At 42.4% G+C, this 18,209-nt stretch overlaps 1 protein-coding gene across 4 annotated transcripts in view; it reads right to left on the bottom strand.

Annotated features, from left to right (window-relative positions):
* Positions 1-17,989, bottom strand: part of LOC122539753 (uncharacterized) — a 59,535-nt gene extending 41,546 nt beyond the window's left edge. For 2 of the 4 annotated variants that reach the window (XM_087977732.1, XM_087977734.1), the window contains exons 1-5: positions 17,877-17,989; positions 17,712-17,758; positions 14,148-14,337; positions 5,643-5,742; positions 4,077-4,246 (exon numbers count right to left, since the gene is read on the bottom strand). In XM_087977732.1, coding sequence (XP_087833858.1) covers positions 4,077-4,246; positions 5,643-5,742; positions 14,148-14,327 — 450 coding nt within the window. In that variant the 5' untranslated portion in view covers positions 14,328-14,337; positions 17,712-17,758; positions 17,877-17,989. The other 2 variants (XM_087977733.1, XM_087977735.1) reach the window with 2 other exon arrangements.
* Positions 17,990-18,209: the final 220 nt, after the last annotated feature.

The raw sequence follows: 18,209 nt of genomic DNA, 5'->3' as shown, positions 1-18,209 counted from the left end.
GGTTTTGCAGCATCTGTGGGGAGTGAAAAGGTTGAGGTTTCAGTTTGATGTTGTTTCACAGAATTGGAAAAAACGTTAGTGAGAGAAGTCATCAAGCTAGGACATAGGATTAGGGAAAAGGCAGTGGGAGAAGAAGAAATAAATGGAAGGTCTGTGATACAGTGAAATGAGAGTGAAAAAAAATAAGAGGGTTGATAAAAACAAAGGAGACTGTCAATGGTGGCAGCTGCAACTCAATTAGTAGAACTATTGCCTGAGAGTTGAAAAACTGAGATCAAGTTCCATTCCACACTTAAGTGCAAAAAGCAACTGAGTTTTTTGAAACTCAGGAAGGGAGATGCTGTCTGTCAGACAAGATCCCTTTGGAGTCCTCAGAGATGGACGTAAAGAACCCATTGCAATGCTTGGAAGAAGAGCAGAACAGTTCTCCTCATTGTCCTGCTTCCCTCACTCAACCAATATCATCAAAACAGATGATCAGGTTATCATCACACTGCACATTTGTGGGAGTTTACCAAGTGCAAAGTGGCTGCCATTTTGCGCACGTTAAAAAAAAGGGGCAAAAGTATTTCAGTAACTGCAAAGTGTTTTGAGAAGTTTGGTGTCCTTGAAAGATGCTATAAAAAAGTTTAATTTATTAAATAAAACGAAGAAATAAAGAAAATTAAAAATGCTACTAGAAGCAACATAATTGAGCATAACAGAACTACCACAAGATGTGTGCTTATTGAGTCATAGAGATGTACAGCACAGAAACAGACCCTTCAGTCCAACCCGTCCATGCCGACCAGATATCCCAACCCAATCTAGTCCCAACTGCCAGCACCCGGCTCATATCCCTCCAAGCCCTTCCTATTCATATACCCATCCAAATGTCTCTTAAATGTTGCAATTGTACCAGCCTCCATCACTTCCTCTGGCAGCTCATTCCATAAACGTACCACTCTCTAAGTGAAAAAGTTGCCCCTTAGGTCTCTTTTATATCTTTCCCCTCTCACCCTAAACCTACTCCCTCTAGTTCTGGACTCCCCCACCCTAGGGAAAAGACTTTGCTTATTTATCCTATCTGTGCCCCTTATAATTTTGTAAACATTTATAAGGTCACCCCTCAGCCTCCGACGCTCCAGGGAAAACAGTCCCAGTCTGTTCAGCTTCTCCCTATTGCTCAAATCCTCCAACCCGAGCAACATCCTTGTAAATCTTTTCTGAACCCTTTCAAGTTTCACAACATCTTTCCAATAGGAAGGAGACCAGAATTGCATGCAATATTCCAACAGTGGCCTAACCAATGTCCTGTACAGCTGCAACATGACCTCCCAATTCCTGCACTCTTCTGTCTCTTAAGGATAGTGGAATCAAGGGTTATGGAGATAAGGCAGAAACACGATACTGATTGAGGATGATCAGCCATGATCATAATGAATGGTGGTGTTGGCTCGAAGGGCAGAATGGCCTACTCCTGCACCTATTGTCTATTGCCCTTCAGCCTACATTAAATTTCATTGTAACAGTGTAGGAAGTCAAGGACAGGTTAAGGTTGGCGTGAGATGGAGAACTAAATCCATTACCACAAGCTCTTCATGAGTTGAACAGATCATGGACTGACTTTCAAAAGTGATGGGCAACTGTAGACTAACCATCAGCTGCAGGAAGACAGAAACCCCAACAACCCCACCACCAGGTTCTGTAACTACTAACGGGACAATCCTGAAAGCTGTTGATAAATGAAATTATCCCAGATGCAATCTGCATAAATGTCATAATTGGCAGCGAGATGGAAAATAGAATTTCCACAGCAAGATCTGTATTTGCTCATTTATGCAAGAGATGGTGAATGAAAAGAGGTATCAGTCTTGCTATGTACAGTTACAGTAATGTCTATCCTCCTCCATGCATAGACACATTATATCAACTTCAGCTATCTTCAGCAGATATACAGGAAATGCGCTGGAACAGCATTGGTATTCAATATGAACTCAAAGTGGTCAAGACTAAGGTACTTTGAAGAGCAGGAATGTCTGAAACTGAAGCACACAATCATAGTCCAGCTCAGATGGAAAGTGTTTTTCTAGCTTGTACAGCTGAGGAAATCATAAATGTGGACACCTTTTGTCAGGTTGGACAAGATGAACATTCATGGTTTCTTGAAGGTGAGCCTCCAGCAATGTAGATTTCCACCACAGATTAGGAGAAAAATACAGGTTGGAACTTACCTGGGCACCAATATCAACTAACTATACTGTTTCCTTTGAAGGATACAAGTAGCTAAGGACAGAAAACCCCATTCTCAAATTCACTTGGTCCATCTCAAACAACTCCCTCCCCTTTCTTGACCTCTCCATTTCCAGCGTCAGTCTCCATACGGATGTTTACTACAAACCCACAGACTGCCATAACTACCTGGACTACACCTCCTCCCACCCAGCATCCTGCAACAACTCTATCCCATTCTCCCAAATCGTCTGCCCCTGCCGCATCTGCTCAGACAATGAGTCATTCCACTTCTAAGCATCTTGGCTGTCCACCTATTTCAAACAACGTGCTTTTCCCCCTTGGTCATCCAAACAGTCCTCCACTGCACCACCTCCATTCCCCATTCCATTGCTCTAAACCAAGCCCCCTTCAAACACAATAAAGACAGGGTCCCCTTGTCCTCACCTACCACCCCACCAGTCTCCGCATCCAACGCAACATCCTTAAAACTTCCACCAACTCCAATTAGACCCCACCACCAAGAATATCTTCCCCTCCCCACCCCTGTCTGCCTTCTGCAAGGACCGTTCCCTTCCACAGTCCTTGATTTGCACTACTCTCCCTACCAACCCTCCTGAACCCCCAGGTACCTTTCCCTGCAACTGGAAAAGATGCAAAACCTGCCAGCACACCACAATCCATGGGCCCAAATAGTCCTTTTAGGTGTGAAAGAGGTTCACCTTCTCTAACCTAGTTTACTGCATCACGTGCTCCCACTGTGGTCTTCTCTACTTTGGGAGACCAAACATAAACTCAGGGAACGGTTCACCAAGCATCTCAGCCGGGACCAACCTCCCAGTCACTGCCCATTTCAATTCCCCTTCCCACTCCTTTTCTGACATGACCATCCTTGGCGTCCTCCATTGCCATAATGTACCAAACTGCAAATTGGAGGAACAACACCTCATCTTCCACCTGGCAGACTACAGCATGAGGACTCAACACAGAGTTCCCCAATTTCAAATAACCTCCCCTCCCTTCCTCTGACTTCCTTCCCAGCCCCTCCCTCTCCCTTCCATGCTCCCAGCCACCAACTGGATTCATTCCTCTCACTGATCAACCAGGTCGTACCTTCTGCCTGTCTTCACCTATCCCCACTTCACCACCCTGCCCCCACCACCCCCTTTATCTGCAGCTCCCCTTACACCCATCTCCAGTCCTGAAGAAGGATTACACACAAAACATCACCTTCTCCACATCCTGATGCTGCCTGGCTTGCTGTGTTCTTCCAGCCTCCTGCCTGTCTAACAAGGACAGAAAGCAAGCTGAAAAGACCAGGCAGTCCCAACAAAACTAATCAATCCATCCTTGCCCACACTGCAAAAAGCAATTTTCATCTGCAATCGAACTCCAAACACACATTAGAATGCACATATTAGATAATCATACACCTCCAAGATTCAGTGAAAACAAAGGAAATCAAGATCTGACACTGATCCAGAGGAGAAAATACTAGAAGAGATGACTGAAAGAGATAGGTATGAAAGAGTGAAGTAGTCAGATATTGGTATATAAGGTTAAGACTTGCAGTGTTTAGAGCCTTGGCATTTGTAGGCAGAATCAATGGCAGACCAACATAAATTGGGAATGCACAAGGAAACAAAAGTGGAGAGGTATAGAGCTCTTGGAGGGTTCTCAGCCTGGATCGCAAAATTTGATCTCAAAAATAATAATTCTCTTGAATATAATTAACAATTTGGTGATTTTATCCTTTAAGAGATCAAATCATTTGTACCACGTGGAGCTCTCCTCATAATAACACTACTTACATGTAAAAAGCTTCAAAACTAGATGAAGTGCGTACTATCGTAAAGGCGACTCACTTGGGTAGTGATGATGAGCATTTCCTGACTGAAATCATTGTCCAGATGGTCAGACAAGTTAGAATGAGCCTGTTTGAATCCAAAAGGTGTACTGGCTCCACGAATTTCCCCCTTCTGAGTAACATAGCAAAACTGGTAAAAGTCATTATAGTCCTTCGGAAGGTAGTAAGCTAGAACAGATGGAAAATATTGTCAGGCTTGTGCATTTCTGTTTAAGCACATAAGAACTAAGAGCTAAAGTAGGCAATTCAGCCCTTCAAGCCTGCTCCATCATTTGACACAATTAAGAAATATAGTTTATGTTAATCATTTACTTTAAATTAAAATCTTTTTCAAAAGCCAAGAATCCAAACACCATCTCTTCTCAATTCTTCCAACTAGCATCAACACCCTTTTTTTTCTTTCAACTCCTTTCCAATTTTACAATCAAATAAGACCATGGAGTGTCGCAGTTGAAAGCAGCCAATCAACTCTTATTCAAACTGGTTACGTTTTTGATCAGTTTATCGACAATAAGTGGAGGTGGCTGCAAAGAAATTCCTATCAGAACTAGAAGCAGGAATAGGCAATTCAGCCCCCGAAGAAGCATTCCTGATGAAGGATTTTTGCTCAAAACATCGATTTTTCCTCCTCCTCGGATGCTGCCTGACCTGCTGTGCTTTTCCAGCACCATTCTAATCTTGACTCTGATCTCCAGCATCTGCAGTACCCACTTCTGCCTATTTCAACCCCTGAAGCCCGTTCTTCCAGATAATGTGGTCAGGGCTGATCTCATCGAAGCCTCAATTCTACTTTGTTGCCTGCTTCCCATAATCTTTTAGCCCATTACTAATTAAAAGTCTGTCTATTTACTCCTTAAATTTATTCAACATCCCACTGTCCATTGCATTCTGGGCTAGTGAGTTCCACAGATTCACAACTCTTTGAAATAAATTATGCTTCACCTCTGTTTTAAATCTGCCATCCCTCAGCCTGTAATTCTGACCTCTCATTCTAGATTTTCCCACATGGGAAAACATTCACTTCATGTCTATTTTGTTAATCCTCTTTAATCATCTTATATACCTCAATGAGACCTCCTCTCATTACCTTTTCAATGCATCTTTTGGTAACTGATCCTCCTGCAGGGAAACTATTTTTCACTGCCTCCATGTAGGAGCCATACCCATTAGTCCTCCTATAGGGTGGTGGTGTGAGAGCAGCATCTTTCAAGTTTTAAACATTTGTGTTTCAGAGATTCCACCAGTTAGTTGGTTGGTTCAACTTGCAGTCCAATCCTATGATCAAAGAGTCTTAGGCAGCAGCCTTCCATTGTGAGCAGGAGGATGAGAAATCTTGTGAGAGAACACATTTGCTTTCTTTTCCCCCATAGGTCTCGACATAAATTTCTCCAGAGACCATGACACTAATTTATTATCAAGTATGAGCTTAAATCCCATCGCAGGCAGTTTGGAAACGTTAACTTGTTTTAAAAGAATCTGGAACTCTGATTTCATAATACTGGAAGACTGCACGATTCGGTAAATGCACACATTTGTTCCAGTTTTTTTATAAAAAGAAAGTTACCTTCAAATGTCACTTGCTGCTGTCGCTCCACTTGATTGTCTTCCTTTGGGAGGGGAGCCCAAACAAAAGTGTGGTAATCACGAGCTGTACTCCAACCAACCTTGATTAAAAGAACCACATTGCAAAAATAGTCTCACTGCAAACAGCTGTCAAAATGTATCCAGGACACAAAAATAGGAATGCCAAAGGCAATTTGTTTCCTTAAAGTTTATTACCTTCTCAGAAAACTCAACAGTTGAAGAGGTAAGGAGAATGAGACAGTAGTTGAAGAAGGGCTAGTCCCAATTCACTAAAACGAATTATCTGGTGATTACCACATTGTGGCACCTTACTGTGTGCAAATTGACTGCTGTGTTTCCCATTTTGTAATTACAATGACATTTCAAAACTAATTACTAGTAATTAGATATTCAGGGCCACAGTTTAAAATCTCATAAAAAGAACAGCACCTCTGGTCATACAGCATCATCTTAATATAACTTGAATTGCACCCAGGATAAATTCATAATGGGTACAAGACAGATAATGGATAGCTGCATTATGAGAAAGACAGGTAGATATAGCTGATAGATATAAATGAAATCTCTAAACCCACCATAGAAGTTAAAGAATTTCTGTCAAATTAGTCACGTAATAGAATCTAACCAAGATTAAGTTGAGCTTACTTTAGAGTAGATAACTAAGGTTTTTAGAGTCATAGAGATGTACAGCATGGAAACAGACCCTTCGGTCCAACCCGTCCATGCCATCCAGATATCCCAACCCAATCTAGTCCCACCTGCCAGCACCCAGCCCATATCCCTCCAAACTCTTCCTATTCATATACCCATCCAAATGTCGCTTAAATGTTGCAATTGTACCAGCCTCCACCACATCCTCTGGCAGCTCATTCCATACACGTACCACCCTCTGCGTGAAAAAGTTGCCCCTTAAGTCTCTTTTATATCTTTCCTCTCTCAGTCTAAACCTATGCCCTCTAGTTCTGGACTCCCCAACCCCAGGGAAAAGACTTTGTCTATTTATCCTCTCCATGCCTCTCATAATTTTTAAACCTCTATAAGGTCACCCCTCAGCCTCCGACACTCCAGGGAATTTTGTAAGACTTTCTTTCCAATCTGTATTCAACATGCCCAAAAATAGCAACAAAAGCATATTAATAAAGATTGTTTCAAAGAGAATCATTTGGACTCAAAACGTTAATTGTTTCTGTCTCCACAAATACTGCCAGATTGTTGAATTTCTTCAGCATTTTCTGATTTCACCTCAAATTTCCTGATCCTGCAGAAATTTGTTTTTACCTTGTGAAAACATTGAGTTGGAAAAAAAATCCAAAGTCTGGGAAGTGTAATAAGCAGGGGGGTATCATTATTTCATTCAAAATTCCCCCAACCCTCCTTTCTTAAAATTAGCCTTCTTGATCAATATAGTGTTTCTTAACAAATTAACTTTGAGGTTCAAGATTTGCTGCGAGCAGTGGGAATTCAGACAGCTTTTCATTATTGCCGACAATCGTTGAGATTGTGGGTCAAAAGATTCAACTATTGGAATATCCTTGTATTCATTAAAATTAAGAAGAATGGGGGGGGATCTTAGAGAAACATGTAAAATTATGAAGGGAATAGATAAGCTAGAAGCAGGGAGGGTGAAACTAGAACTAAGGGGCATAGCCTCAAACTAAAGGGGAGCAAATTTAGGACTGCATTGAGGAGGAACTTCTTCACCTAAAGGGTTGTGAATCTATGGAATTCCCTGCCCAGAGAAACAGTTGAGGCTATCTCACTGAATGTTTCTAAGGCTAAGATAGATTTTTGAAATGTGTGGAATTAAAGCTTATGGCGAGCAGCTGGGTAAGTGGAGCTGAGTCCACAAAAGGAGACTTTGGGCATTTATGCAGTGGCAATGGCAGTCAGTACTGGGCACTGAGAGCATGGTTTCTACGTGTGTGTGGTGTGTGGAGAGTGTGTGTGTGTGGGGGGAGTGTGTGTGTGTGTGTGTGTGTGGGGGGAGTGTGTGTGGGGTTCGAAGGATCCTTTACTTGATATGAGCCAAAAAACTGGAGGCAAATAATTATGAAATGCCTAGAGTGGGGAAACAGGCCCTTCAGTCCAACAGGTCCACAGCGACCCTCTGAAGAATATCCCACCCAAACCCATTCCCCATTACTCTATATTTACCCTCTCACTAATGCACCTAACCTACACATCACTGAACAATATGGGCAATTTTTAGCATAGCCAATTCACTTAACCTGCACATCTTTTGACTGTGGGAGGAAACCAGAGTACCTAGAAGAAACCCATGCAGACAAACGCCACAAAAACAGTTGCCAGAGGCTGGAATTGAACCCGGGTCTCTGGTGCTGTGAGGGAGCAGTGCTAACCACTGAGCCACCATGCCACCCTATTTTGCCTGTTCTGCACTAGAATTGGAGATTCTGACCCATATTAGAAGGTTTGGGCCATTTATCCCCCAATGACAGCACTGAAAATTCAGAATCAACTGACTCGTTGCAAAGTTCAGAATCAAGTTAAGCTGAAGAAGAACGAAAACTCCCTAGCAGAGATTGTTCAACTGAGGTGAAAGAAATAGCTGGATTTGCATCTTCAATCATTTGGACAATGACTCCTCTTGGGAAGTGCACAATTTACAGGACAGAGGATAGTCATCAAGACCCCATAGGTAACAGAGCCTGTTAACATACCCTGAACCTCAAGCAAACATGAACACTGGCTAGGTGAAAGTGAGGACTGCAGATGCTGGAGATCAGAGCTGAAAAATGTGTTGCTAGAAAAGCGCAGCAGGTCAGGCAGCATCCTAGGAGCAGGAGAATCGACGTTTCGGGCATAAGCCCTTCTTCAGGACCTGAAGAAGGGCTTATGCCCGAAATGTCGATTCTCCTGCTCCTTGGATGCTGCCTGACCTGCTGCGCTTTTCCATGAACACTGGCTACTCTAGTGAAATGCTGGGGAGTCAGACAGTGCCTATACTTCAAAATGAATCAAGACTATTAGAGATGCTTTAATTGTAGTAAAGCAGTCATTAACTCAATGAGAATCTAGAGGTAACTCAAATCAGATTCTGTTACTCTAGAAGGGCAGTGAAAATATAGTCAGGCTAAGGAACAAGGGGGTATGGCAAGGCTGGATGGCATTTATTTTAAAGCAAGGAATCTTGCAAGTAAAGCAGATAAGTGTATACAAGACAATTTTCTGATTCAGTGTGTGGATGTACCTACTAGAGAAGGTGCAAAACTTAACCTACTCTTGGGAAATAAGGCAGGTGTCAGTGGGGGAGCACTTTGGGGACAGCAACCATAATTCTATTCGTTTTAAAATAGTGATGGAAAAGGATAGACCAGATCTAAAAGCTGAAGTTCTAAACTGGAGAAAGGCCAATTTTGACGGTATTAGGCAAGAACTTTCGGAGCTGATTGGAGGCAGATGTTCGCAGGTAAAGGGACAGCTGGAAAATGGGAAGCCTTCAGAAATGAGATAACAAGAATCCAGAGAAAGTATATTCCTGTCAGGGTGAAAGGGAAGGCTGGTAGATATAGGGAATGCTGGATGACTAAAGAAATTGAGGGTTTGGTTAAGAAAAAGAAGGAAGCATATGTCAGGTATAGACAGGACAGATCGAGTGGATCTTTAGAAGAGTATAAAGAAAGTAGGAGTATACTTAAGAGGGAAATCAGGAGGGCAAAACAGGGACATGAGATAGCCTTGGCAAATAGAATTAAGGAGAATCCAAAAGGGTTTTTACAAATATATTAAGGACAAAAGGGTAACTAGGGACAGAATAGGACCCCTCAAAGATCAGCAAGGCGGCCTTTGTGTGGAGCCACAGAAAATGGGGGAGATACTAAATGAATATTTTGCATCAGTATTTACTGTGGAAGAGGATATGGAAGATATAGACAGTAGGAAAATTGATGGTGACACCTTGCAAAATGTCCAGATTACAGAGGAGGAAGTGCTGGATGTCTTGAAACGGTTAAAAGTTGATAAATCCCCAGGACCTGATCAGGTGTACCCGAGAACTCTGTGGGAAGCTAGAGAAGTGATTGCTGGGCTTCTTGCTGAGATATTTGTATCATCGATAGTCACAGGTGAGGTGCCGGATGACTGGAGGTTGGCAAACGTGGTGCCACTGTTTAAGAAGGGTGATAAAGTCAAGCCAGGGAACTATAGACCAGTGAGCCTGACCTCGGTGGTGGGCAAGTTGTTGGAGGGAATCCTGAGGGACAGGATGTACATGTTTTTGGAAAGGCAAGGACTGATTTGGGATAGTCAACAAGGCTTTGTGCGTGGGAAATCATATCTCACAAACTTGATTGAGTTTTTTGAAGTAACAAAGAAGATTGATGAGGGCAGAGCAGTAGATGTGATCTATAAAGACTTCAGTAAGGCGTTCGACAAGGTTCCCCATGGGAGACTGATTAGTAAGGTTAGATCTCATGGAATACAGGGAGAACTAGCCATTTGGATACAGAATTCGATCAAAGGCAAAAGACAGAGAGTAGTGGTGGAGGGTTGTTTTTCAGACAGGAGGCCTATGACCAGTGGAGTGCCTCAAGGATCGGTGCTGGGCCCTCTACCTTTTGTCATTTACATAAATGATTTGGATGCGAACATAAGAGGTATAGTTAGTAAGTTTGCAGATGACACCAAAATTGGAGGTGTAGTGGACAGTGAAGAGGGTTACCTCAGATTACAACAGGTTCTGGACCAGGTGGGCCAATGGGCTGAGAAGTGGCAGATGGAGTTTAATTCAGATAAGTGCGAGGTGCTGCATTTTGGGAAAGCAAATCTTAGCACGACTTAATACACTTAATGGTAAGGTCCTAGGGTGTGTTGCTGAACAAAGAGACCTTGGAGTGCAGGTTCATAGCTCCTTGAAAGTGGAGTCACAGGTAGATAGGATAGTGAAGAAGGCGTTTGGTATGCTTTCTTTTATTGGTCGGAGTACTGAGTACATGAGTTGGGAGGTCATGTTGCGGCTGTACAGGACATTGGTTAAGCCACTGTTGGAATATTGCATGCAATTGTGGTCTCCTTCCTATCGGAAAGATGTTGTGAAACTTGAAAGGGTTCAGAAAAAGATGTTGCCAAGGTTGGAGGATCTGAGCTACAGGGAGAGGCTGAACAGGCTGGGGCTGTTTTCCCTGGAACGTAGGAGGCTGAGGGGTGACCTTATAGAGGTTTACAAAATTATGAGGGGCATGGATAGAATAAATAGACAAAGTCTTTTCCCTGGGGTCGGGGAGTCCAGAACTAGAGGACATAGATTTAGGGTGAGAGGGGAAGATCTAAAAGAGACCTAAGGGGCAACTTTTTCACGCAGAGGGTGGTACATGTATGGAATGAGCTGCCAGAGGATGTGGTGGAGGCTGGTACAATTGCAACATTTATTGGCTTTTGGATGGGTATATGAATAAGAAGGGTTTGGAGGGATATGGGCCGGGTGCTGGCAGGTGGGACTAGATTGGGTTGGGATATCTGGTCGGCATGGAATGGTTGGACCGAAGGATCTGTTTCCATGCTGTACATCTCTATGACTCTAATAGATGCCCTAGAAGAACATGGGTTTCCTCCGGGTGCTCCGGTTTCCTCCCACAGTCCAAAAATGTGCAGGTTAGGTGAATTGGCCATGCTAAATTGCCCGTAGTGTGAGATAAGGGGTAAATGTAGGGGTATGGGTGGGTTGCGCTTTGGCGGGTCGGTGTGGACTTGTTGGGCCGAAGGGCCTGTTTCCACACTGTAAGTAATCTAATCTAATCTAATTTAAGCAAGCTTGTGCATTTTAGATAAAAGTAGAAGAGTGAGAAAGGAACAAGAAGAAAACTGGTGGATAACATTAAGGAAAATCCAAAAGCATTCTAAGTATATTAGGGGCAAGAGAATAACCAGGGAAAGAGTAGGGCACATCAGGAACCTTAGTGACAATCTGTGTGTGGAGACAGAAAACATAGCTGAGGTTTTAAATTAGTACTTTGCATCTGTATTCTCTATACAGAAGGACTATGTAGATCTAGAAATAAGGAGGAAGAACTGTGATACAGTTAAACAAATTAGAATTGACAGGGAGGATATATTAACGGTTTTAGCAGCCTTGAAAGTAGATAAATTCCCAGGCCAAGATGAAATGTATGCAAGGCTGCTGTGGGAGGCAAGGGCAGAGATTGTTTGTGGTCTGAAATTAATTTCAAATTCCCCTCTGAACACAGGAGGGGTGTCAGAGGATTGGAGTGCAGCTAACATGGTCCTAAAAAGCTACTGGACAGTGAGTCTAACATCCGTAGTAGGAAACTATTGGAAAAAATTTTGAATTAATTAAGGATAGTCAGCAGTGCTTTGTAAAGGGAAGATCATCTCTTACAGTGCAGTTGATGTAGTATACTTGAACTTCAGTAAGGCTCTGACAAGGTCTCAAACTGCACATTGGTTAAGAAAGGAAGAGGCCATGGATTCAGGGCAATTTGTCAAATTGGTTCCAAAACTGGCTTAGTGGAAAAAATTGGAGTTAAAAGGTCAAAGAATATTTTTGTCACTGATGCCTGTGTCCAATGGTCTGCCGTAAGTTTTGGTACTAATGATATAGGAGCAAACGCAGCAGGTATGGTCAATACATTGGAGTATGGGAACGGCAAACATGAGGGGACACAACTTTAAAATGAGGGGAGATAGGTATAAGACAGATGTCAGAGGTAGTTTCTTTACTCAGAGAGTAGTAAGGGTATGGAATGCTTTGCATGCAACGGTAGTAGATTCGCCAAGTTTAAGTGTATTTAAGTCGTCATTGAACAGGCATATGGACGTATATGGAATAATGTAGGTGGGATGGGCTTCAGATTAGTATGATAGGGCGGCGCAACATCGAGGGCCGAAAGGCCTGTACTGCGCTGTAATATTCTATGTTCTATGTCTCCTGCCATATATGAACATTGGTAATGTGGTAACTAGCAAGGAGGAAAGCATCAGACTGTAGGACAATATAGACAGACTAGTCAGATGGGCTGAACAGTGTCATATGGAATTCAATACTGAAAATTAAGAGGTGCTGTATTTTGGTAGGACTAAAAAGGCAAGGGAGTCGACAATGAATGGCAGGACTGAAGGATGTACAGAAGATCAGAGACAATTTCTTGGTGTGAATGTCCTTAGATCCTTAAAGGCAGCAAAATAGGTAGATAAGGTGATCAAGATGGCAGTTGGGATACTTGCCTTTATTAGTGAAGATATTTTAGTGAATTTTATATTAGTGAATATAAAAGCTAGGAAGTTATGGTGTATGGCATTAGTTAGGTTACAGCTGGAGTCGTGTGCAGTTCTGAATACCACACTATAGGAAGAATGTGACTGAACTGCAGAGTGTGCGGAAGGCATTCACCAGAACACTCCTTAGACTGGAGCAATTCAGTTATGAAGAGGGATTGGAGTTATTTTCCTTAGAGCAGAGAGAATGAAGGTGCATCTGACTGTGATGTATAAGCTTCTGAGGAGCATAGACAGGTAATTAAGGAAAAACATTTTCTCTTAATACAGGGAGCCCAATTTTAAGGTAAGGAGCAGGATGCTTAGAAGGGATTTAGAGTCAAAGAGAGTTATAGAGGTGAACAGCATGGTCCAATGGCGAAAGAATCTTTCTGCCAGAGGATTGTTGGTATCTGGAACTCACAGCATGAAAAGGGTGGTAGAGGCAGGTCCTCTCATACATTTAAAAACTATTTGATGAGCACTGGAATCATCATAGCATACAAGGCTAAGGTCCAGGTGCTGGAAAATGTGATATGTAGATAGATGTTTGATGACTGGCACACATACAGTGGGAGTCAAAAAGTGTTGTGCTGGAAAAGGATAGCTGGTCAGGCAGCATTCAAGGAGCAGGAGAATCGACATTTTGAGTGTAAGGTCTTCATCAGGAATGTGACTTTCTTCCAGACATTGTGGCCCAAAGAGTCTCTTTCCATTCTATAAAAACACACTGAATTATTGGTAATGATTGGAACATCTAAAGAGTGTGGGGTGGATAAATAAACAATTACAGAGTCAGAGAGATGTACAGCATGGAAACAGACCCTTCGGTCCAACCCGTTCATGCCGACAAAATATCCCAAACCCCATCTAGTCCCACCTGCCAGCACCCAGCCCATATCCCTCCAAACTCTTCCTATTCATATACCCATCCAAATGTCTCTTAAATGTTGCAATTGTACCAGCCTCCACCACATCCTCTGGCAGCTCATTCCATACACGTACCACCCTCTGCGTGAAAAAGTTGCCCCTTAGGTCTCTTTTATATCTTTCCCCTCTCAGCCTCAACCTATGCCCTCTAGTTCTGGACTCCCCAACCCCAGGGAAAAGACTTTGTCTATTTATCCTATCCATGCCCCTTGGATCAGATGGTTATGGGTTCAAGTGGACTTAACTCCAAAACCTGGCTGCCACTCTAAGATAGCACTAAAGTTTGCACTGTCAGAATCCAGCTCTAATAAGATATTAGACATACCTTGAAAATTCCAATCCAGTCTTTCTTATGGGCAATGATCCTGGGTGTCAGTGTGTAGTTGCATTTCACAGGAACATCTGTCATGTACACCTTTTCCACATTGACAAAGATAACCTGGGCAAAGGTGCTGGAATACAACGATGAAATGTCGGTCTGTTGATTTTCTTGATTTTCATTCATGGTAGCCAGCCTGAAAGAATACAGACAATGTGTCTATCACAGGATGTGTCTATTGTGTCAGAGCAGTGGCAAGTTTCTGTAGTAAAGAGATGGACACAATACAATAAGTTGATGCGGTTCTGTTTGTCGAGCTGGGAATTTGTGTTGCAGACGTCTCATCCCCTGTCTAGGTGACATCCTCAGTGCTTGGGAGCCTCCTGTGAAGCGCTTCTGTGATGTTTCCTCCGGCATTTATAGTGGTTTGTCTCTGCCGCTTCCGGTTGTCTGTTCCAGCTGTCCGCTGTAGTGGCTGGTATATTGGGTCCAGGTCGATGTGATTGTTGATAGAATCTGTGGATGAGCGCCATGCCTCTAGGAATTCCCTGGCTGTTCTCTGTTTGGCTTGTTTTATAATAGTAGTGTTGTTCTACTATTATAGGACAAGCCAAACAGAGAACAGCCAGGGAATTCCTAGAGGCATGGCGCTCATCCACAGATTCAATCAATGAGCACATGACCTGGACCCAATATACCGACCACTGCAGCGGACAGCTGGAACTGACAACCGGAAGCGGCAGATTCAAATCACTACAAATGCCGGAGGAAAGATCACAGAAGCGCTTCACAGGAGGCTCCCAAGCAATGAGGATGTCACCTAGACAGGGGACGAAACGTCTGCAACACAAATTCCCAGCTCGGCGAACAGAACCACAACAACGAGCACCCGAGCTACAAATCTTCTCACAAACTTTGAACAATAAGTTGAGGAAAATTCTTAAAGCTGGTTGCATACAATATTCTGACATAACACAGATATTTTCTAATCAACCTGTTCAGGTGGTACTTGAACCCAGGACGCTACACTGCACCTCAAGAACCTTCTGACATAATACACTTGAAACCAGTCAATGCCTACCACCTGGGCCTTGGGGTTTCTACTCCGTTTTTCCACAGGCTTGAGGCTAATTGTGAACTACTGTGATCCACAATTGAAGAAAAAAAAACAGTTTGAGGGATTACAGCAACCTGATTGAGGGTTTGGCATGGAATCAAAGTTGGTTCGAGAGAAAAAAACAAATCCATTAAATCAACAGAAATGTTCTTATTCTGGTATAAAAATGATACTGCACACAGCAGTACTGGTTAATGGTTTCTGAACAAAGTTCATAAGAGTATCCCTAACATATGTATTAATTATAGTGTATTATACTAATAAGCATCTCCAAATTTATGTAGAAATTTTTGATTCAACAATAACTTGCATTTTTATAGCATCACTGGTATAGTAAAACATTCCAAGATGCTTCAGAAGAAGCTGTTATTGAAAATTTAACATCAAGCTATAGAAAAAAAAATGGCAGGTTATCAAAGAAGTAGGATGTAAGGACCATCTTAAAAGGAGAGAATTCTAAAGCTTAGACAATAAGCAATGAAGGGACCTTGCCATTGGCAGTGCAATATAAACTGAGGAATTGCAGCAGCGCAGTAGTGGACAAATGAAAGAATTATAGAGGTTATTGGGAGAAGTTAACAGAGACACGGAGAGGGCCATGGAGGGGCTTAAAACAAGGATGATGGTTTTAATGTCAATACATTGTCAGACTGGGAACCAGAGTGTATTAACATTCAAAGCAGAATTACATACAGAAACACAAAACAGTTGGGGATAAAGAAATTCAGTTTGCACAGAAGTGAAAGGAAAGGAAGCCCAAAATCTAATTCCAGATCACCAGTGATCCTTGCCTGGAAGTACACCTAGATGAGGAGAAGATAGAGTAAGACGAATACATGTTGAACACTGCTGTCACAAAGGATCATGGTAACCAGGAATTTATTCACCCAGAAAACCAGTGGTCAATTAAAATTTTCAGGTCCAAGAATGACAGGAATTTGTTGGGTAAGGTATCAAAGAGATTGGAACCAAGGCAGGTCAGTACAGTTGAAGCACAAGTCAGCCTAATCTAATAAAATAACGAAGCAGGATAAATAGCTTAATACTGACACACAACGGATGGGAAAGTTAAAAATCACACAACACCAGGTTATAGTCCAACAAGTTTAATTGGAAGCACCAGCTTTCGAAGCGCTGCTCCTTCATCAGGTGGCGCTCAGAAACTAGTACTTCCAACTAAACCTGTTGGACCATAACCTAATGTTGTGTGATTTTTAACTTTGTACACCCCAGTCCAATACCGGCATCTCCAAACAATGGATGGGATTTCATCACGATAAATTCATCCAGTTGGCCCTTCCAATCTACTTCACCATTCAACTTGATCAGGGATTATTTTCCTGCCTCATTCCACCCTATAATCTAACCCTATATCTCTTAGTACTCAAAACTCTGTGATGCTTTGTCTTAAACATACTCACCACCAACATCAAAGGCAACAGCCAGCGATGTACACATCCATCAGTGGAAAATAAAAAAAAAGCATCCACAGCTCTCTAGCCTTCAGAGTTCAAAAGATTTGCAAACCTGTGAATAAAAGGCATTTTTCTCCATCACAGTCCTAAATGGTCAACACCTTCTTCTGCAGCTTCAAACCCATAATCTTGATTCTTAGTCATGGAAGCATCCTGCAGTATAGTCAAGTTTCTTAGAATGCTGATTCAGTAATATCACTGCTCATTCTCTAAACCCCTGGAAATCAGATCAATCCACTCAATCTCTCCCCACAGTCCAATTCTAACATCCCAGTAACAAAGTAAAAAACAGATACTGTAAATCAGAAACTAAAATAGAAAATGCTGGAAGTGCAGCAGGTCTGGTAGGTCTTGTGGACAGAAATTAAAAATTCACATTTCGGGTTGAGTAACGTTTCTGGCAATTTCTGTTTTTTGATCCCAGTAACCACTCTAGTGAGATATAGCAACCAATAGACAGGAAAGATTTAGAGAGATGTAGGCCAAACACAGGCAAATGGGACTAGTTTGGTTTAGGAAAACTGGTTGGCATGGTCAATGTGGGCCGAAGGGCCTGTTTCCATGCTATACAACTCTATAACTCTAATATTGATACAATGTTCCCTGACTCACTAAGTGCCCTGATTGATTCTTGATATACTCTTGTATACACAGATCCTTTCCACCATAAGCACTGAGCAAGGCAATTGGCTAGGAAACTAAAGACTACTAAGCCATGGAACTGTATACCAATTAACTGACAACGCTTTCAAATGATGAGAATTAAATAAAAATAGCATATTTTCAAGACGATCAGTCTTTAATAGCAACCTGGAGCTCATCACAAGCCAGTCTTCCGTTTAAAATAAAACCAGAATTGTTTCTGGACGCGAACAGACTCAAACTTATCTTAACCTGCTTCCCAACATCATGATATACAAAGTTATCGTCAGTAACCATATAATACCGAGAATAAAATCTGTCTGAAGCAAAACTTACCGAAGTAAAGACTTCGAAACAGAGCTGACTGACACCAGGTTTAAAAACTGAAAGCAAAAGGGAGAATCTTTAACAAACAACTACGCACTTACACATCACAAAGTTTAACTAAAATTTGAAAAGGAAGGGGGAACCATTTTTTACTTTAAAAAAAAACACACAAACTTTTCTGCCGCCGGCCCAGGTTTTTTTCCTGAAAAAAAACCTGAAAATGTTGTATTTTATGAGACGCCGATTCCGTCACAAACCAGCAGCTAGGGCGAAGTGACAGCCGCTGCCTCCCAGGTGCACGCTGGGGGCTGTGGTTTTTCCCACCACCATGACCCCCTTGTCACTGCGCACACTCGGAGCCGGTGGACTACAACTCCCGAGAGCCTCCGCTTTGTTGCTTCCTTTTCTTGTTCTCTCGGTCTGAGTCAGAAAAGAATCCTCGGGGGATGAGTTTGCACCGAAACTGAATGCAAATGAGAAGCCTAACTCTAAATGGTTAACTCTAAC

The sequence above is a fragment of the Chiloscyllium plagiosum genome, unplaced genomic scaffold (assembly GCF_037043375.1).
Source record: "Chiloscyllium plagiosum isolate Xiang-an unplaced genomic scaffold, Cpla_swu_hap1 HiC_scaffold_32, whole genome shotgun sequence".
Lineage (NCBI taxonomy): Eukaryota > Metazoa > Chordata > Chondrichthyes > Orectolobiformes > Hemiscylliidae > Chiloscyllium > Chiloscyllium plagiosum.
The sequence above is the reverse complement of the archived record's forward strand: the minus strand, read 5'-3'. Positions and strand labels throughout refer to the sequence as shown.